The sequence below is a fragment of the Coregonus clupeaformis genome, chromosome 15 (genome assembly GCF_020615455.1).
Source record: "Coregonus clupeaformis isolate EN_2021a chromosome 15, ASM2061545v1, whole genome shotgun sequence".
Lineage (NCBI taxonomy): Eukaryota > Metazoa > Chordata > Actinopteri > Salmoniformes > Salmonidae > Coregonus > Coregonus clupeaformis.
The window spans coordinates 45635914-45657431 of record NC_059206.1 but is presented as its reverse complement, the minus strand read 5'-3'; the positions used below and the strand labels follow the sequence as shown (position 1 = coordinate 45657431).

The following is a 21518-nucleotide window of genomic DNA, read 5'->3' as shown; positions in this document are numbered from 1 at the left end:
TCCTGGTTCAAATCCAGGCTCTGTCGCAGCCGGCCGCGACCGGGAGACTCATGGGCGGTGCACAATTGGCCCAGCGTCGTCTAGGGTAGAGGAGGGAATGGCCGGCAGGGATGTAGCTCAGTTGATAGAGCATGGCGTTTGCAACGCCAGGGTTGTGGGTTCGATTCCCACGGGGGGCCAGTATAAAAAAATAAAAAATATGTAATCACTAACTGTAAGTCGCTCTGGATAAGAGCGTCTGCTAAATGACTAAAATGTAAAATGTTGTCATCAAACTTTGTCATCAAAGTCTGGCATTCTCTGGATTTATAGTGCTTTCAAGACATATGGGAACTCGGAAAAAAACAAGGTCGAATCATGACGTTAGTGATCTTCAGGTCGGAGCTCTAGAAAGAGGCCCGGGTTCCCGACTTGGCATTCCGAATTGGATGGCCGTTCAAAACGTATTTTCCTTTTTTTCAGAGTTCCCGGTTGTCTTGAACTCACTGAAGTCTGAGATTTCCCAGTTCTGAGTTTCCAGTTGATTTGAAAGCGGCAGAAGTCATGTTGGATTGACATCATGGCCAATGTTGAATGTTTATCCTTTTAAGCTTGGAAAAGAGACCCTTAAACCCAGACTTGGACCACACATCCACTCCACTGAATAGCAGGCTACTAATTGCTTTGCAATGCTTGCAGTTAGCCACTGATTCCTTCCAAACCACTCATTGTTGAATTTGCGATTTCCAACTTGTTGTGTAATGGCCGATGAGCACCGATACGTTTTATCTATAATTTCTCTTCATTATTTCTCTTCATATGACAAGGATTGGAAAGGATTTGCCAGTAGATTGTTGACTTGATTCATGATGATGACTGCTAGCTAAGATTTTGAAATTATGATGTTGACATGATCAGTCCAATCAAAGCTACTGTAGATATAACGTGATTTTATCTGTGGCCAATGACCTTGAGCCTTCTTGGAAGGGCACTTCTAATGTAACTCTATGGCAGCACCCAAGTGGCTTGAATTTTTGAGCTCTCCCCGTAGATTTTGCGGTGACGTAGAGTTCCCATGAGTGACAGAACACTGAGCCAATCACGGCGCAACTAGAGAACATTACCAACCCCTATGCTTCGTATTTTCCACTGGCTGCCCCACCGCCACAGAAAGCACTGAGCTAGGCTGAAACACCTGCATTTTGGAGCTGCCTTACTCAAGAAAGCAAAAAAGAGACAATGTTTGTATGCAGCTTAATTTTTTTTCATTGTTTGCAAACTGATATGTGACACGTATTAATGCCAAAATAACATGCAAAACAGGCAACAAAATTAAATATATATATATACAGTATATATATATTTTTAGCTAAACAGGTGGGGCTCTGCCCTGAATGACGGGTCGCCACTAAGCAGAGTACAGTCATACATTTTGCCAGATGAAATTGTGAAGGCAGAATATCCCTAAGCTCTCAGAAGTCAATTGAAGTCAAACAGTGGAATTGAATCTAAGTCAAACTAATAAATCCTTTTCAACATGAATAAAATTAACTTTAAACTGAATAAGTATTCCGGTAAGGCTGTTATGTTATTGATAAGAAAACGTCCCTGCAGATCCAACTGGCCCTAGCCATAAGCAATTACAAGACCACTTTGGACTTTGTCTAGACTAGATTGGAGCTTTGGTGCTTTCATAAACTCACAATGACATTGGTTTGAGGTGCTTTATCAGTTCTCCCCCTGGTACAGTTCTAGAGCAGTTAGTTAGCAGCTGACAAGGTCCCCTCGTGGTGAGTATTATTAGGGCCTGCCTCCTCAAAGTGACTTAGCACAGTGTAATAACAGGATTAAGAGCCTCTGTGGAGTCTGGACTGACACAGAGATCATTCTCACACCATCCCCCCCTTCCATGCCTTCCTTCCATCCCCCCGTCCCACGCTACGCTCCATCCAAGGGAGCACTAGATTTCCATTATTTCATTATGAACAGGAGATGATGCTGTGATCCTGACACCGCTTCCCCTCTTATTCACCAGGGATCCCCCTTATCCTCTACACATGGCCTGCAATGGGGGCTAACGCCATACTGAAACATGACTCCCTGGAGAGAGAGAGGGAGGGGGGAGGGAGAGGGGAAGGGGAAGGGGGGGAGAGAGAGGGGAGGGGAGGGGGGAGGGAGAGGGGAATGGGGGGAGGGAGAGAAAGAGAGAGAGATTTGACTCTGAAAGAGTGCTCGAAGCATTCTGCGGCCAATCAGAGCATGGGTTCCACACGGTGCGTGACAGGGCTGTAAGAGTAGCTGGTTGCCTGGCTGCTCAGAGCACAGAGCACGAGGTTGGTACAGTTCTGCTCTGTTTAGACCTGTAATACTGCTTACATGATCTGTGGTGTTCTCACGTCGCACACATGTGGTTTGTTTTTAATACACTACAGATGCATGTTGACAGCTGGGAAAAACAGGCAGAAACATTAAAGGATAACAACTTCTAAGGTTTCTGGTGTTTTTCCTCTGGAAAACTGTCTCTGGCTGATGTTCCTGTTTAGCCACCTCATCATGTTACACAGGCAGAGAGAAGAACACATCTGTCATATGATATGTTTTCATTCCTGGGTAATTAAATACTGTGTGGCAATAGGAGAGTGGGCATACTGTATTTAGAATTTGAACTAATATCCTTTTTTCTCTTTGAAGCATTTCTCTAAGTGAATGCAGGAGTGTTATCTCTCTCTCTCTCTCTCTCTCTCTCTCTCTCTCTCTCTCTCTGTCTGTCTCTGTCTCTGTCTTCTCATACAGTAGCCTATCCCCCGATACAGTGCTGTGTGATTTCCCCGATACAGTATCTGTGTAGTGCTGTGTGATTTCCCTGCTAGATGCTGACTGCCACACTTTGAAAGGTTCACTACAAGGACATGGGAAATCAATGAGATATCTGACAAACCCTGGAGACAGAGAGAGGGGGAAAATCACCCTGGAAAACAGAGCAAGCAGGACATCAAATCAGACACAGATGGAGAGAATTTAAATCACTGCCTCATAGCCATACAGTTCAGCATTGGGATGAGACTAGAGAACTCATTGATGTTGTCTTATTCTGCCATATAATGGGTGCAATGTGAGGCAGTATTTACACTACAGTAAGAGACTGTGGGAAGGGGCAGTGAAATGTCTGTTGGTAGTTTGGCCTCATGATGTCTCTCCCAGTGTGTCTCTCTGCCTGGGGCACCAGGGCTGGGCAGGGGATAAACACTGAACACAGAATGACAGAGTATGACAGGGAGATGTCTGGAGGGCAGTGCTGGGCTGGTCAGACCACAGTGTGTGTGTGTGTGTGTTTGTGACTACGGAGTGTGTGACTACAGAGTCTGTGACTACAGTGTGTGTGTGACCGTGGTGTGTGTTGTCTCCACAGGGGTGAGTCTGCTAGTTCCAGCGGGAGCCGTCCCTCAGGGGAGAGTGTATGAGATGTACGTGACCGTCCACAGGAAGGACAGCATGAGGTAACTACAATCTCTTCTATTCCCTCTGGCTCTGCTGTTTACACCAGACACACATCTCCTACAGCACACACAACTCCTACACACACTACCCATACTGTCACAACACTAACCTGTGTGTGTGTGTGTGCGTTCCCCCAGGCCCCCAGTCGATGACTGCCAGACAGTGCTGAGCCCAGTGGTGAGCTGTGGCCCCCCAGGGGCCCTCCTGACACGCCCAGTCATCATCACCATGCACCACTGTGCTGAGGCCGACTGTGGATCAGCCGAGGATTGGCTGATCCAGCTCAAGACCCAATCACAGCAGGCCCAGTGGGAGGTGAGTGGCATGATATGTTCTCTGACATGCAATGGGTGCCTGACAAAGCGTGTGGAGGTGGAAGATGGTACTGGAAAAAGACTAAGGTAAATGACATGAGGTAGGAAGACAGTGGGAATAAAGGGAGTAGAGAATGGGATAAACTAATGCATCTCCGGTGGCAGTAAAGTAGCCTAAATACAGCACCTGCCTGTGGCACCAGTCTGCACACAGAGCACAAGCTCAATTAGAGACAGAGGATTGTGTAAGAACAGTTATAGGGAATGCTGGCATTTTCCCCCCAGGCTCTCTGTCTTTTCCGCTCTTGTGTGTGTGTGTCCCATCATTAAAATCAGTGATGATGATAAGTTGTGTTGCCGTGGGCATCTCTGTGAACATAGCCCCATAGCCCTTTGTTATTAACACACACACACAATGGTTTAATTAGCGGTAGCAGGAGGATGCGGATGCAGCCTACGCAAACGCCTTCGCACCAGAAACACTTCCTTAAAGCTGGTTAGCCAGCCAGGTCGCTCAAGATCTACTTCGAAATCCGACGTTGGTCCAGGTACCCAGGACGTCGAGGAGATGCCTTCAAAACTGACCACTAGGGGCAATGGTGAGCGCCATTACCATCAAGTAGGCTTGGGTTGTGCCAAGGGGTTGTGGACGTGTGTGGCAGATGGGCGTAAGCTATGGCTCCGAGGGTTGAATGTTCAATCCCAGTGAAAGGCACTCGTTTTGATTTGTTTTGTTTTAAACCTGTCCCTTAACCCTTAACTTAACCATTCGGAATTCATTCTTAAACTTAACCATGGATTTAAAAAAAATGTTTTTTAATCTATCCCAAACCTTAACCATTTTAAATTAACTTAACTTAACCATTTTAAATTAATGCCTGAACTTAACCAGCCATGAGGCGCCGACGACAGCAGCAGAGAATCCGGGGTGTTTGGAGCAACTTAAAAATTCTACGTTTGGAGAAACATGGACAAACGTCAGAATCTAAAGTCAAATTGGTCAAACCGTGACATCTTGTTGGGTTAGCGCTGTACCCCCTCCACCACCAACACTACCATCACACACGTAATATCTCTGATACACACTAGGGTTGAATATTTTCCCGGTATTTTACAAACATTTTTTTTACCGACAATAAATCACTTTTCTCCCGGGTAACCTAGTATTTCCCACCAAAACTGGAAGTGTCATTCAAAGGCATGATAAAGCATAGAAATATGTGTGGGTTTGATTAGAGCTTTGATCAGCATGGCAATTGAAACATGGAGCTACCTGAGCCTGATGAGCCATATATTACATACATTTTATGAGCCAGACATTAACAACATTTAATGATCCCAAGGCCAAAAAAAGCCCAAATGATTGTGCCGTTATCCAGTACATAAATGATATAGGCTACTGCACATTACACACGACAGAAAAACATACAGTAAAAGCCCATAGATGTAGCTAGTTACAGTGCATTCGGAAAGTATTTAAACCCCTGGACTTTATCCACATTTTGTTTACGTTACAGCCTTATTCTAAAATTGATTAAATTGTTTATTTTCCTCATCAATCTACACACAATACCCCATAATGACAAAGCAAAAACAGGTTTTTATAAATGTTTGCAAATGTATAAAAAATACTAAACTGAAATATGACATTTACCTACAGTGGGGAGAACAAGTATTTGATACACTGCCGATTTTGCAGGTTTTCCTACTTACAAAGCATGTAGAGGTCTGTAATTTGTATCATAGGTACACTTCAACTGTGAGAGACGGAATCTAAAACAAAAATCCAGAAACTCACATTGTATGATTTTTAAGTAAATAATTTGCATTTTATTGCATGACGTAAGTATTTGATCACCTACCAACCAGTAAGAATTCCGGCTCTCACAGACCTGTTAGATTTTCTTTAAGAAGCCCTCCTGTTCTCCACTCATTAACTGTATTAACTGCACCTGTTTGAACTCGTTACCTGTATAAAAGACACCTTTCCACACACTCAATCAAACAGACTCCATCCTCTCCACAATGGCCAAGACCAGAGAGCTGTGTAAGGACATCAGGGATAAAATTGTAGACCTGCACAAGGCTGGGATGGGCTACAGGACAATAGGCAAGCAGCTTGGTGAGAAGGCAACAACTGTTGGCGCAATTATTAGAAAATGGAAGAAGTTCAAGATGACAGTCAATCACCCTCGGTCTGGGGCTCCATGCAAGATCTCACCTCGTGGGGCATCAATGATCATGAGGAAGGTGAGGGATCAGCCCAGAACTACACGGCAGGACCTGGTCAATGACCTGAAGAGAGCTGGGACCACAGTCTCAAAGAAAACCATTAGAACACACTACGCCGTCATGGATTAAAATCCTGCAGCGCACGCAAGGTCCTCCTGCTCAAGGCAGCGCATGTCCAGGCCCGTCTGAAGTTGGCCAATGACCATCTGGATGATCCAGAGGAGGAATGGAGAATGTCATGTGGTCCGATGAGACAAAATAGAGCTTTTTGGTCTAAACTCCACTCACCGTGTTTGGAGGAAGAAGAAGGATGAGTACAACCCCAAGAACACCATCCCAACCGTGAAGCATGGAGGTGGAAACATCATTCTTTGGGGATGCTTTTCTGCAAAGGGGACAGGACGACTGCACCGTATTGAGGGGAGGATGGATGGGACCATGTATCGCGAGATCTTGCCCAACAACCTCCTTCCCTCAGTAAGAGCATTGAAGATGTGTCATGGCTGGGTCTTCCAGCATGACAACGACCTGAAACACACAGCCAGGGCAACTAAGGAGTGGCTCCGTAAGAAGCATCTCAAGGTCCTGGAGTGGCCTAGCCAGTCTCCAGACCTGAACCCAATAGAAAATCTTTGGAGGGAGCTGAAAGTCCGTATTGCCCAGCGACAGCCCCGAAACCTGAAGGATCTGGAGAAGGTCTGTATGGAGGAGTGGGCCAAAATCCCTGCTGCAGTGTGTGCAAACCTGGTCAAGACCTACAGGAAACGTATGATCTCTGTAATTGCAAACTAAGGTTTCTGTACCAAATATTAAGTTCTGCTTTTCTGATGTATCAAATACTTATGTCATGCAATAAAATGCAAATGAATTACTTAAAAATCATACAATGTGATTTTCTGGATTTTTGTTTTAGATTCTGTCTCTCACAGTTGAATAATGATAAAAATGACAGACCTCTACATGCTTTGTAAGTAGGAAAACCTGCAAAATCGGCAGTGTATCAAATACTTGTTTTCCCCACTGTAAGTATTCAGATCCTTTACTCAGTACTTTGTTGAAGCACCTTTGGCAGTGATTACATCCTTGAGTCTTCTTGGGTATGACGCTACAAGCTCGGCACACCTGTATTTGGGGAGTTTCTCCCATTCTTCTCTGCAGATCCTCTCAAGCTCTGTCAGGTTGGATGGGGCGCGTCGCTGCACAGCTATTTTCAGGTCTCTCCAGAGATGTTTGATCGGGTTCAAGTCCGGGCTCTGGCTGGGCTACTCAAGGACATTCAGAGACTTGTCCCGAAGCCACTCCTGCGTTGTCTTGGCTGTGTGCTTAGGGTCGTTGTCCTGTTGGAAGGTGAACCTTCGCCCAGTCTAAGGTCCTGAGCGCTCTGGAGCAGGTTTTCATCAAGGATCTCTCTGTACTTTGCTCCGTTCATCTTTCCCTTGATCCTGACTTGTCTCCCAGTCCCTGTCGCTGAAAAACATCCCCACAGCATGATGCTGCCACCACCATGCTTCACCGTAGGGTTTCCTCCAGACATGATGCTTGGCATTCAGGCCAAAGAGTTCAATCTTGGTTTCATCAGACCAGAGAATCTTGTTTCTCATGGTCTGAGAGACTTCAGGTGCCTTTTGGCAAACTCCAAGCGGGCTGTCGTGTGCCTTTTACTGAGGAGTGGCTTCCGTCTGGCCACTCTACCATAGAGGCCTGATTGGTGGAGTGCTGCAGAGATGATTGTCCTTCTGGAAGGTTCTCCCATCTCCACACAGGAACTCTGGAGCTTTGTCAGAGTGACCATCGGGTTGCTCAGTTTGGCCGGGCGGCCAGCTCTAGGAAGAGTCTTGGTGGTTCCAAACGTCTTCCATTTAAGAATGATGTAGGCCACTGTGTTCTTGGGGACCTTTAATGCTGTAGAAATGTTTTGGTACCCTTCCCCAGATCTGTGCCTTGACACAATCCTGTCTCGGAGCTCTATGGACAATTCCTTTGATGATGAGAGAGAAAGACTGTGAGAGTGCTCACGATATTCAAGTAATAGGCTGTTTTAAAACTCTGCAGATGCAATTAAAACAATTATAATCTTTACAATTATAAAACAAGGTGACCCCCGAAAGCCAGATGGAGGTGGGTAAATTAAACACGCATTCGGCCTTTATATTTCTGTAGCATAGGCTATGCGGCAGCAAATGTAGGCCAACCTGTCACAAGAAAAAAAGTTACCATGATGAGATGATAGGTCTGCATGCATTGTGAATTGCACTCTATACTGAGATGGGCTGTCTGTCCCCACCCTGAGCGTTGATGCAGAGGCCATAGAGAAGCCAGATTTAGAAATTGCATATAATTTAGCAGTTCCAGTTCACGCCATGCTGTTCATATAAATATATTATTATAATTTACCGGTTTTCTCGCAGTTATTTATCCCGGGAAAAGGGAGTGATTTTGGGCGGTAAATCCCGTTAAATCTCAGTAACCGGGTTCCCGCCATTCAACCCTAATACACACACAAACTCTCACTTTCTCAGTTCAATAATACACTCTCCCCACAACACTCCCACACACTCATTCTTTCCCTGTCAGTTGAGCCGTGCTGCAGTTGTAAGGTGCCTTCTTTCTCCTTAGCTTCAGTGCAGAATTCATATTTTACTCTTATATGTTAAATATAATACAATTGTTGGTAGTTATTATGCAAAATAAATAACCTATCAATTATTCTTTATAATTTGTCCGGAAAGCATCTAGTTGTAATTTTTCTGTCAGATAGACTGGGCCAATGTAGCATTGCCATGTGAAGGGAAATATTTGAGTGTCGGTGTAAAACATTGAAATGGTTCCATTTCAGCTAGCTGTCAGAGCAGAGCCTCTGGGGCCTGGTCATCAATGGCCTGTCAACTGACACACTTCCATCCCCTCATACACAGCCCTGGCCAGGCCCTGTTATTCTTCAGCTGCTTAGCAACAGCCTCTGACCTTCTGTCATCCCATCAGAACTGATACAGCCCTACTCTACTACTCAAGGTCTGTGGGTGTCTTTCGGAGTTTCACCAAGATATAGTCCTACAGGAAGCACTGGGGTGTAGATAGTTCAGGGTTATGTAGACGTGTGTTGGAAAGAGAACACTACCCACTGGGACCACACTGGTTGAATCAATGTTGTTTCCACATCATTTCAATGAAATTACATTGAACCAACGTGGAATAGACGTAGAATTGATGTCTGTTCTCAGTGGATGGTTTCCTAGTTTCCTGTATTATTTCCTAGATCCTTACATTCCTACATAAATCTTAAGAAAGCAGTGGGGTTTATAGTAGTTAAAGGTTGTGTAGAACGCTACTACTGGGATAAACTAGATTCCTGTATTATTTCCTAGATTCCTTCACTTAGAAAAAAAGGGTTCTAAAAGGGTTCCCCATAGGTGAACCCTTTTTGGTTCCAGGTAGAACTAGGGCTGTTGCGGTGACCGTATTACCACCACACCGGCAGTCATGAGTCATGACCTCAGTAAAATTCTACGTGACCATTGAGTCACAGTAATTTCCTCTTATGCACTCTGGACATGCGTTAGTATGTGGTCCTCTGTAGCTCAGCTGGTAGAGCACGGCGCTTGTAACGCCAAGGTGGTGGGTTCGATCCCCGGGACCACCCATACACACAAAAAAATTTATGCACGCATGACTGTAAGTCGCTTTGGATAAAAGCGTCTGCTAAATGGCATATTATTATTATTAGTAGTACCCAACTCGCTAACAATCATCAGGTCGCTAATGGCCTGGTACTCAGGGCTCTATTGTCCCTCTAACCACTCTGACATCAATGCAAATGCAATCGAAAATCACATCAAACACTTATCATCAAAACAGTATGTGCTTTTAAAACTCACCTCACTGTGATTGATCAATTTGAAGAAAGAAGTTCAACAACAGGTTTAAACTGAGTGGGAAACATGGTTGTTGTGGATGTTGTTTCAAAATGCACAGTGCTTTCTAAGGTGATGATTAATTCAAACACCCATATGCATATTAGAGCTTATGCATATGCATAGGCATATATGAGCCCAAGCCCGAAAAAAACAACCTGAATTAAAGTAATGATTGTGCCGTTATACAATACATAGCCTACCGCATATTACACATGGCAGAAAAACATACGAAAATACTGATTTAAGATATCTTTGGTACATAATTGTTCTAGCCTAAATTAAACAAATTTAGAGTTAGCCTATTATTGTAGGGAATTTGTATTGGATTTTGAATAGCATAGTAATAGGGCATTTTTTGTATTTTCATAATTAATAGGCTGACACATTACCTTTAGCTACAGAATATCTCATCGCCGTGAATTTCCATCACCTCACCTTCATTTCTTTATCCAGCGTGCAGACAAGGGGGCTGTCAACAGTTTAATGAAATATGTTTAGTTGTGAAAACATATTACTATCAATGTTCTCGAACAGATTTCACTTGGTTTCCAAAATTAAACACTGGGTAGCTGCAGGAACAGGGTTGGAGAGCCCATGGCATACAGAGTTTGGGCGGAATATCACCTGTCACAGTGAAATAACCTGAGTAGCCTACCCAACATGAGTGAAACTAACCAGCGGGAAAGTGGCCTCATATGGATGACATGTCTTTTTTTCTCTTGATCCTGCGCATTTGATAATGGGCCATTCTAAACCGAAACAAATATTACATATTAAATTGAGAATAGTCTGATGGGTGAAACTACAGATTGATCACTTGATGAGAGAACAGCTTGAGCAGCCTGAGGCAAGGAATAGAGCGCAAGCTTTTTTTTGCAAACCATCAATAGTCTATAGTTGCATCATGCAGCCCATATACACTATATATACAAAAGTATGTGGACACCCCTTCAAATTAGTGTTTTCGGCTATTTCAGCCACACCCGTTGCTGACAGGAGTATAACATTTAACACACAGCCATGCAATCTACATAGACAAACATTGGCAGTTGAATGGCCTTACTGAAGAGCTCAGTGACTTTCAACGTGGCACTGTCATAGGATGCCACCTTTCCAACAAGTCAGTTCGTCAAATTTCTGCCCTGCTAGAGCTGCCCCGGTCAACTGTAAATGTTGTTATTGTGAAGTGGAAATGTCTAGTAGCAACAACGGCTCAGCCGCGAAGTGGTAGGCCACACAAGCTCACAGAACGGGACCGCTGAGTGCTGAAAATCGTCTGTCCTCGGTTGCAACACTCACTACCGAGTTCCAAACTGCCTCTGGAAGCAACATCAGCACAAGAACTGTTCATCGGGAGCTTCATGAAATGGGTTTCCATGGCCGAGCAGCCGCACACAAGCCTAAGATCACCATGCGCAATACCAAGCGTCAGTTCTCCGCCATTGGACTCTGAAGCAGTGGAAACACGCTTTCTGGAGTGATGAATCACGCTTTACCATCTGGCAGTCTGACAGACTAATCTGGGTTTGGCGGATGCCAGGAGAACGCTACCTGCCCGAATGCATAGTGCCAACTGTAAAGTTTGGTGGAGGAGGAATAATGGTCTGGGGCTGTTTTTCATGGTTCGGGCTAGGCCCCTTAGTTCCAGTGAAGGAAAATCTTAACGCTACAGCATACAATGACATTCTTGACAATTCTGTGCTTCCAACTTTGTTGCAACAGTTTGGGGAAGGCACTTTCCTATTTCAGCATGACAATGCCCCCGTGCACAAAGCGAGGTCCATACAGAAATGGTTTGTTGAGATTGGTGTGGAAGAACTTGACTGGCCTGCACAGAGCCCTGACCTCAACCCCATTGAACACTTTTGGGATGAATTGATTCGCCGACTGCGAGCCAGGCCTAATCGCCCAACATCAGTGCCCTGCTAGAGCTGCCCAATCTGTAGCCTACTAATGCTCTTGTGGCTGAATGGAAGCAAGTCCCCACAGCAATGTTCCAACATCTAGTGAAAGCCTTCCCAGAAGAGTGAACGCTGTTATAGCAGCAAAGGGGGGACCAACTCCATATTAATGCCAAAGATTTTGGAATGAGATGTTTGACGAGCAGGTGTCCACATACTTTTGGTCATGTAATGTATCTTTTGATTTCTAAGGCATTCTATGGTTTGTAGGACTCCATTCACAACTAAAGTTGCCAAATAACTCTAAATCTAGCATTTAGGACCTGTTTCAAATTATCACTTTTACGCACAACATAGCCACTGACACTTACATATGCGCACTCTCGCTCCAGAATGGGAAAAATGTCCTTTCTATTTTATTCAGCTAAATTCAATTATATTTTTCTTACAGTAAAATCATATAAAATAATGGCATATCTCGTCGGCTAAATGAACAAACCTACAGCCTTTGGCATGGCGCATAGCCAGATAACATACTCGTATTCTGTTCTTCTGAAATTAATTTTCTTCATATCATAATGTTTCCTTAGACCTGCCTAAAATAAATAAGGAGTTATTGTGATGGTGTGTATTCAATTGATTTATTAGACCTTTTTAAATGTAGATGTTCCAAAGGCGTGCATCAGCGGCTTGTATGGGCTCGTATGCACCGAGGTCTGGAGATGCTAAACGTGTTTATGTTAATTAGCAGACAATTACCGTGAGACCGGCAGTCTTTTGCATGACAATAACCGGCTGACAAAATTTCATGACCGCCACAGCCCTAGGTAGAACCCTTTTGTGTTCCATTCAGAACCCTCTGTGGAAAGGGTTCTACATGGAACACAAAAGGGTTCTTCTACCTGGAACCAAAAGCATTCTACCTGGAACCAAAAAGGGTTCTTCAAAGGTTTTTCCTATGGGAACAGCCGAAGATCCCTTTTAGGTTATTTTCTATGAGTGTAGAATTCTAGCAGTGTGTTTTGGACTAGTACAGGATTGTGTAAAAGTATGTTGGAAGGAGAAACTAGATTCCTGTATATTTTGACTGCCTGACCCATCTGCAGTCAGTGTGGGAGAGAGCGACTCTGAGCGACTCTGAGAAAGATGATGGTTTGATGTGGTAATGAGAGACTGGTTTGCTGCAGTTGAATCTTTTTTCAGCTGTTTGTTCTACTACATCACAAACAGAAGACGTGCATGCCTGTCCTGTCGGTCTCAACACATTCATCACCATGTTACAGAGCCGTCACTGCCCATATCAACATAGTGACTCCAAATTGCATCAGCACAGTGAAATCTGATGATTATCAAATCACAATCTGTAGCCTACAGATTGTACGAGGCCTACAGAGAGAAGCTTTATTAGATGTGTCTTGGACTCTCTCTGTCAGCTCTGCAAGAAAAACACAAAATAAACCATGGGTAATAGACGTGAGAATCTCCATGATGTTGATGTTACTATTGTAGGAGGTATGGACATTTGATGAGGAAGTCATCTGTAATATACATACAGTGTTTAATGTGGGCTACATAGCTTGTGACTGACGGATTGGCTCTGGGTAGCCAATAAACCAAGATTGCGGCGCGGAAGCGTTTAAACAGAGAAATAACTATTGATTATATCTCAGCCTGTCAGCCACGTGGATGGTAATATCCGTAGGTGACGCCTAGTTGCTTTATATGAGCATCTCTTCCTGCTGAGTTGAGGCCAACCACACACATAGGACTGGCAATATATTGCTTTTGCTATGACATGCTCTGTCAGAATGGTAGCACTCCCTTCTATTCTCCCCATAGAGAGAGGCAGTCAAACAGTCATAGGGAGAGAGATTCAGCGTCTGGGTAAATATTGCTCTTATATTACCATCATACAGTGTGAATAATCATACGTCTCATGTGATGTGTCCAGCACAGCGAGCTGTGTGTGTGGGTAAATGTGTGCTTGCTTGTGTGTTTGTGTGAGTGTGTAGATAAAGATAGCAGGGTGTAATGAGTAACGTGGACTCTCTCCTCACAAAGAGCATTTCTGCACACACGTGTGTGTGAGGCCAGTTTTCCACTGTATTGTAATTATCCCCCCAGTGAGGAGCACTCATACTGTCCCCCAGGACCAGTTAAAGAGCCTAATGACCAGCTATAATACTGCTGTTAAATGACCCGGCTCCAAATCAAAAACTCTCTCTCTCTCACTCACTCACTCACACACACACACACACACACACACACACACACACACACACACACACACACACACACACACACACACATACACACACTCACACATACTAGAAAATGGTGTCATTCCTCTTCTCTCTCTCTGTCTGTCTCACATAATGGGTTGAATGGATGCCAGGCAGAATGCTGCTCATAGGAGCATCAGGATTATAGCGCTCAGCATGCCTCTTGACCCAGTTAGACCCAGACAGTAATGAAACAGGAATATGCTCTGACATGATCCAGTGTTGTCACTGGGGTCAACTAGGAGAGGGCCATTATGCTATTACCTCATACATGGTGGTCTATTGTTAGACATTATACATTTAGATGTATGTAGGCACTAGGCAGGATGTATTTACATGGATACTGTACACATACGCTCTCACACTCATCCCCCCCCCCTCTCTCTTCTCTCTCTCTCTCTCTCTCTCTCTCTTTCTCTCTCGCTCTCGCTCTCTCTGTCTCTGTCTCTCTCTCTGTCTCTGTCTCTCTCTCTCTCTCTGTCTCTCTCTGTCTCTCTCTCTCTCTCTCTCTGTCTCTCTCTGTCTCTCTCTCTCTCTCTCTCTCTCTCTCTCTCTCTCTCTCTCTCTCTCTCTCTCTCTCTCTCTCTCTCTCTCTCTCTCTCTCTCTCTCTAGGAGGTAGTGGTGGTAGGAGAGGAGAACTTCACCACTCCCTGTTACATCCAGATGGATGAGGAGGCATGTCACATCCTGACAGAGACCTTAGGGACCTACTGCCTGGTTGGTCAGTCCTGCAGCGCGGCCACCACCAAGCGACTCAAACTGGCCATTTTCGGCCCCGTCACCTGCCCTGCTCTGGAGTACCACATTAGAGTCTACTGCCTGGACGACACACAGGACTCACTCAAAGTAAGAACGTGTGTGTGTGTGTGTGTGTGTGTGTGTGTGTGTGTGTGTGTGGCGTGTGTAGGAGTAGCCAGGAGATGAAGTATAAAGCTGCACCTAGAGAAATGATGCCGTGCCCTCACAACTATGAGCCATATTTCATATTTACTGTACCCCCCTCCTCCCCCACTCTCCTCCCCCCATCACAACACATTAGAATACCTCTATCCACCTACACTGAAGAAAGATAAGGTCTCATTATTACTTTTGAGAAGAGAATAGGACCTGGTTATTAAGTTTGGGTGCGGGGTAATGAGAATTGGGAATGATCATGTTGAATGTAGATGTGAATGTCAAAGGTTGTGAATGTTTATAGATGGATTATATCATGGGTATTGCATAATTCTCTGCTTCAAACAGAGTAGATAGAGTGATTGTCTCATGTCTCAAAACTGTGTGTCTCTGTGTGTCCTTAATATAGGAGGTCCTGCAGATGGAGAAGCAGATGGGAGGGAAACTGCTGGACGAACCAAAGACCCTCAACTTCAAGGACAGCACCCACAACCTGCGACTGTCCATCCACGACATCCCACACACACTGTGGAAGAGCAAGCTACTAGCCAAGTACCAGGTACGCACAGCAAACACAGAATGTAAAGACACACACGCACCCTTGGTGCCAGTATTAACCCCCCCCCCCTCCTCTTCCCAGGAGTTGTCGTTCCAGCAGGTGTGGTCTGGGTCCCAGAGGAACCTCCACTGTACCTTCACCCTGGAGAGGTTCTGTCCCAGCACCGTAGACCTGGTCTGTAAGCTGTGTGTCCGACAAGTGGAGGGTGAAGGACAGATCTTCCAGCTGGACACCACCCTCTCAGAGGTAAGAAGATATTACAGTATCCATATACAGTGAATACGTATAGTGTACTAATGAACATTTACATGCTGAATCATGTATACATGCTCAGATAAATCAGACTAACTTGATTTAGTCTGACTTACTGCTAACTTGAATTGAGGCTGCTGTTATATCGTATATTCCTTTCTTTTTCCATGTCTTTGTCCCTCCCGGGTATTGAGTTTAGCCTTCTGTCAGTGAACTAATTTACTCAGACAGTGAGCCTTGAGCCTGCTGCACACACAGCCCTCTCGTTGAGAGCTTGTCTGTTATGAGAGTTACAGACATTACTTATTTTATTTTTCATAGCTCCATACAGAGCACAGATCTAAGGGAATAATCACTCCAATCCCACTCTGACAACCCCTTCACAAAGAGAATGGTGGAGTAGGAGAATATTGGAGCAGAGATGGGACAGGGAACATTGGATAGAGTGCTTTGTGTAACTTGCCCTAGTCCTGGCCTTAGTATCATCCCCTCTCTGTCTGTCTGGGGCTTTCTATCTGACTAGAGTCTAGCAGCTGGCTAGACAATTTTATGAAGACATGGACCAATTCGAATGAGAACTAAACTTGTAACACTAATTCCAACAAATAATAATTTCAGTCAGTTCAAATAGTTGACCCCTGTACTGACATCAGTCTCTCTGTTGCATCTCCAGGACACCCAGAGCATCGACACGTCTCTGCTGGACCCGGCCAGTAACATCACCACCCTGGTGGGGCCAAATGCCTTCCGCATCCCCCTCTCCATCAGACAGAAGCTCTGTGGCAGCCTGGACGCACCACAGACCAGAGGCAACGACTGGAGGATGCTGGCACACAAACTCAACCTGGACAGGTAGGGATTGGACTGAATGATATATGTGTGCGTGGTACTGTCTACTGTCCTGCAGCTGGGGCATCACTTTTGTTCTCACTTTTCTCCCCCTCCTCTCTAAACTGGGTGTTGATCTGCCCAGCAGGGGCTCCCTTATCACAGACAGCAATAGAAGTAAGAGCAGCAGGAAGGAGGACTTTACCCTCCCTCTCACCCCTTCCCTCTCCCTTAACCTCACCCTTACTCCACCTCTCCCTACCCTTCGTGCCTTCAGAGTTCAGAGCTGGATGAAAGCAGTTCTGACTATTTCATGTTTGACTGTCAGTATTTTTTGTTTTTTTTACGACACTGGATAGTCATAAAGCCCACTCCATACAACCTCTCTCTCTCTCTCTCTCTCTCTATCTCTCTCTCTCTCTCTCTCTCTCTCTCTCTCTCTCTCTCTCTCTCTCTCTCTCTCTCTCTCTCTCTCTCTCTCTCTCTCTCTCTCTCTCTCTCCCTCTTTCCCCCTCCCCCATCAGGTATCTGAACTACTTTGCCACTAAGTCCAGTCCTACGGGGGTGATTTTGGACCTGTGGGAGGCACAACACTTCCCCGACGGGAATCTAAGCCGCCTAGCTGCCGTGCTGGAGGAGATGGGTCGCCATGAGAACCTCGTGCCCATGGCAACAGACCACTGACACCCGTCCATCAAAGAACAGGAAATTCCAGGGAGGAGTGAGAGATGAGTCAGGGAGAGAAGGAGAGAGAGTAAGAGGGGCAATCTGTTAGCTGACGTACAGGACAAGCAGAGCCAGACATTCTTTCAATCAGAGAACATAGTGACACGCCCACACACACACACACACGCACACACACACACACATGCTTATCATAGCCATGCTCCACTTACAGTATATTGGAAGTAACATTTTGAGAAAGGAAAGAGAAAGTTAGTCAGCTCTGTTTGTACTCTCCCTGGTACAAATGTATTTACCATGATACAGTTTCCTAGGAAACGCTTGATAGTTCTGTCCATATAGAGGATGTGGTGACAGACTGGCTCAGAGCAGAAGACCATGGGAAGGAAGGGGTGTGGCCAGAGGGGGCAGGGAAGGCCCTCCCACTCCACCTGCCCCCATTGATCCCCATGGTAACCCCTGTAACCAACATTAATGTTGAATGACTCGTCAATATTTCTGATGAAAGAACTTGTTTCAGTGACTATATAGGTCTGTATTTAATAACACATCCATTTATACACAAATATCTCTCCTTCTGTATTTTATGCAGCCTAAGATTGATTACTTTGAGATCGCCAGTGTTCTTTTCCCCTACTTTCGTTGCACAGTTCTTTGTTTTCATTGAGTCATAGTGCCACCTAGTGGATTCTCTTAGTAATGACACCTACTGTACAGTCACTGATACAAAGCCAATAGCGCAACCTGTACATAAGCAGAACATTGAAAACTGTAACCTTTTACAGTGTAAGACTGTCATTATTAATATTAGCTGTTATCATTCATGTTGTGTATTATTATTGTTTTACAATTCTTTTTTGTTACTTTTAATTCTGCAATTATTTACAATTTGCCTACCTAGTTTGAAATGATTATATTTTGGTTTATATTGCGCTATCAACGGTTTGCTTGTTAGGCCATGAAACCCATGATGCTGGTGCAAGGAACTGTCTGAGAGGTCAGTGAGAGGTCAGTCAGTCAAGTCATCTCTCACTCACAGCATGCCAGTCAGTATAGTCAGAGAGGAAGAGGCGAAGCAAAAGGGTCCACTCCCGTCAAAATCTGTCCACGTGGGAATACAGTGATAAGCAGACCGCCTACCTTCCCGCCTTTGGGACAACGACTCCCATTGTTAGGGCAGAGACATGAGCATCTTGTCATTATATACAGATCTCTGGCATAGTGGAATGTCTCAATCTGCTCTCATCATGTATGGTCCCCTGATGATGACCTCGTCCAAATGAGACAGAACCAGGGCAGAGGAAGAAATGGGAGTCTGTCTCCCAAAGTGGAAGATGTGTCATCTGTTGATAGACAGACGGTATATTGTTTTAGGACTGATGCAGCCTGATACGATTGCCTTTTACCAAATAATTGATATTATGTAAAATTCCATGCTAATGTTCTCTGTCATGAAGTCTGAATACCTGTATTCTGATTGTTTCACATGAGCCGATTACTAAATGACAACATACACTGAGTATACAAAACATTAGGAACACCTTCCTAATATTGAGTTGCACCCCCTTTTTCCCTCAGAACAGCCTCAATTTGTCAGGGCATGGACTCTATAAGGTGTCGAAAGTGTTCCACAGGGATGCTTCCCACAGTTGTGTCAAATTGGCTAGATGTCCTTTGGGTGGTGGACCATTCTTGGTACACACGGGAAACTGTTGAGCATGAAAAACCTAGCAGCATTCCAGTTCTTTACACAAACCGGTGCGCCTACCATACCCCGTTCAAAGGCACTGAAATATTTTGTCTTGCCCATTCACCGTCGGAATGGCACACATACACAATCCATGTCTCAGTTGTCTCAAGGCTTAAAAAATCCTTCTTTAATCTGTCTCCTCCCGTTTATCGACACTGATTGAAGTGGATTTAACAAGTGACATCAATAAGGTATCATAGCTTTCACCTGGTCAGTCTATGTCATGGAAAGAGCAGGTGTTCTTAATGTTTTGTATACTCAGTGTACACTAACAGTTACTGTTGACTTTGAGTGGGGGAATGGAAATAGGTGAAATAATGGGAAATTCGACGGATTATCAAATTATTTATCTTGCAAATGGGAAAGCATTAAGTATAAGGATTGTATGATAGCATATTTGTATTATATGATAGCATATTTGTATGTGTATAATAATTGAAGATAACTGTCGGCCCAACATTCCTTGAAAAGAAACAGCACTGACAATAGTTGTTTGATTAGTTTTGTTTAAAAATAATAATAATATTGACAGTTGTGTGAGAATTTTCCTAAAGCCGTCTATGCAAACTTTGCATCCTTTATAAACAAAATGTACGTACTGAAAAGTGTTAGCCGTTGCATTCCATCGTTCTCCTGAGGCTTCATGGGTAATATTGTATGTATAGTGAGAATGTGGCCAATTCTGTTCTGGCACTCATCATGTTACTTGCAAATGCTTGCATTTCCTCTGTTAAGTTCCTGTACAAAGTGTAAGAAAGAATTTTTAAAACTAATAATAAATTATATTTATATGCAACACTGAATGCAGAATCCAACGCTTCTTTTCCACTTCCGGGTGACTTTCTCTGTTCAATCTGTATCGCTGAAGTATTACAGATTTTCCGATTGAGCAGACATGCAGCGTTTACCGTGAATGCAGTCTCCACTAACGCGGGAACATTGCCTTTCCATTTCAATCAGGCTGTAACTCTGAACTTGCGCTATACAGATTGAATAGAGCCCTAACACTAGCTACCACAACCCTAACCATAGCTTATTGTCCCCATCCCATATCAACCCTAAACCTCAACACCTATTCTAACCCCTAACCCTAGCTTCATGTCCCCATCCCAGATCAACCCTAAACCTAGCCTCAACCACTATTCTAACCCCTAACCCTAGCTTCATGTACCCATCCCAGATCAACCCTAAACCTAGCCTCAACCACTATTCTAACACCTAACCCTAGCTTCATGTCCCCATCACAGATCAACCCTAAACCTCAACCACTATTCTAACCCCTAACCCTAGCTTCATGTCCCCATCCCAGATCAACCCTAAACCTAGCCTCAACCACTATTCTAACCACTAACCCTAGCTTCATGTCCCCATCCCAGATCAACCCTAAACCTAGCCTCAACCACTATTCTAACCCCTAACCCTAGCTTCATGTCCACACCCATGATCAACCCTTAACCTAGCCTCAACCACTATTCTAACCCCTAACCCTAGCTTCATGTCCACATCCCAGATCAACCCTAAACCTAGCCTCAACCACTATTCTAACCACTAACCCTAGCTTCATGTCCCCATCCCAGGTCAACCCTAAACCTAGCCTCAACCACTATTCTAACCACTAACCCTAGCTTCATGTCCCCATCCCAGATCAACCCTAAACCTAGCCTCAACCACTATTCTAACCCCTAACCCTAGCTTCATGTCCCCATCCCAGATCAACCCTAAACCTCAACCACTATTCTAACCCCTAACCCTAGCTTCATGTCCCCATCCCAGATCAACCCTATACCTAGCCTCAACCACTATTCTAACCCCTAACCCTAGCTTCATGTCCCCATCCCAGATCAACCCTAAACCTCAATCACTATTCTAACCCCTAACCCTAGCTTCATGTCCCCATCCCAGATCAACCCTAAACCTAGCCTCAACCACTATTCTAACCCCTAACCCTAGCTTCATGTCCCCATCCCAGATCAACCCTATACCTAGCCTCAACCACTATTCTAACCCCTAACCCTAGCTTCATGTCCCCATCCCAGATCAACCCTAAACCTAGCCTCAACCACTATTCTAACCCCCTAACCCTAGCTTCATGTCCCACATCCCAGATCAACCCTATACCTAGCCTCAACCACTATTCTAACCCCTAACCCTAGCTTCATGTCCCCATCCCAGATCAACCCTATACCTAGCCTCAACCACTATTCTAACCCTAGCTTCATGTCCCCATCCCAGATCAACCCTATACCTAGCCTCAACCACTATTCTAACCCCTAACCCTAGCTTCATGTCCCCATCCCAGATCAACCCTATACCTAGCCTCAACCACTATTCTAACCCCTAACCCTAGCTTCATGTCCCCATCTCAGATCAACCCTAAACCTAGCCTCAACCACTATTCTAACCCCTAACCCTAGCTTCATGTCCCCATCC

The 21518-nt window shown here is 44.7% G+C and overlaps 1 protein-coding gene across 2 annotated transcripts in view; it reads left to right on the top strand.

Moving 5' to 3' along the window:
- unc5cb (unc-5 netrin receptor Cb) overlaps positions 1 to 18917 on the top strand; it is a 171125-nt gene extending 152208 nt beyond the window's left edge. For both annotated transcript variants that reach the window (XM_041897796.2, XM_041897795.2), the window contains 7 exons: positions 3389 to 3476; positions 3615 to 3792; positions 14734 to 14967; positions 15425 to 15574; positions 15656 to 15820; positions 16500 to 16678; positions 17179 to 18917. In XM_041897796.2, the coding sequence (XP_041753730.1) occupies positions 3389 to 3476; positions 3615 to 3792; positions 14734 to 14967; positions 15425 to 15574; positions 15656 to 15820; positions 16500 to 16678; positions 17179 to 17338 (1154 nt within the window). In that variant the 3' untranslated portion in view covers positions 17339 to 18917. The remainder of the gene's footprint in view (positions 1 to 3388; positions 3477 to 3614; positions 3793 to 14733; positions 14968 to 15424; positions 15575 to 15655; positions 15821 to 16499; positions 16679 to 17178) is intronic.
- The last annotated feature ends 2601 nt before the right edge of the window (positions 18918 to 21518 follow it).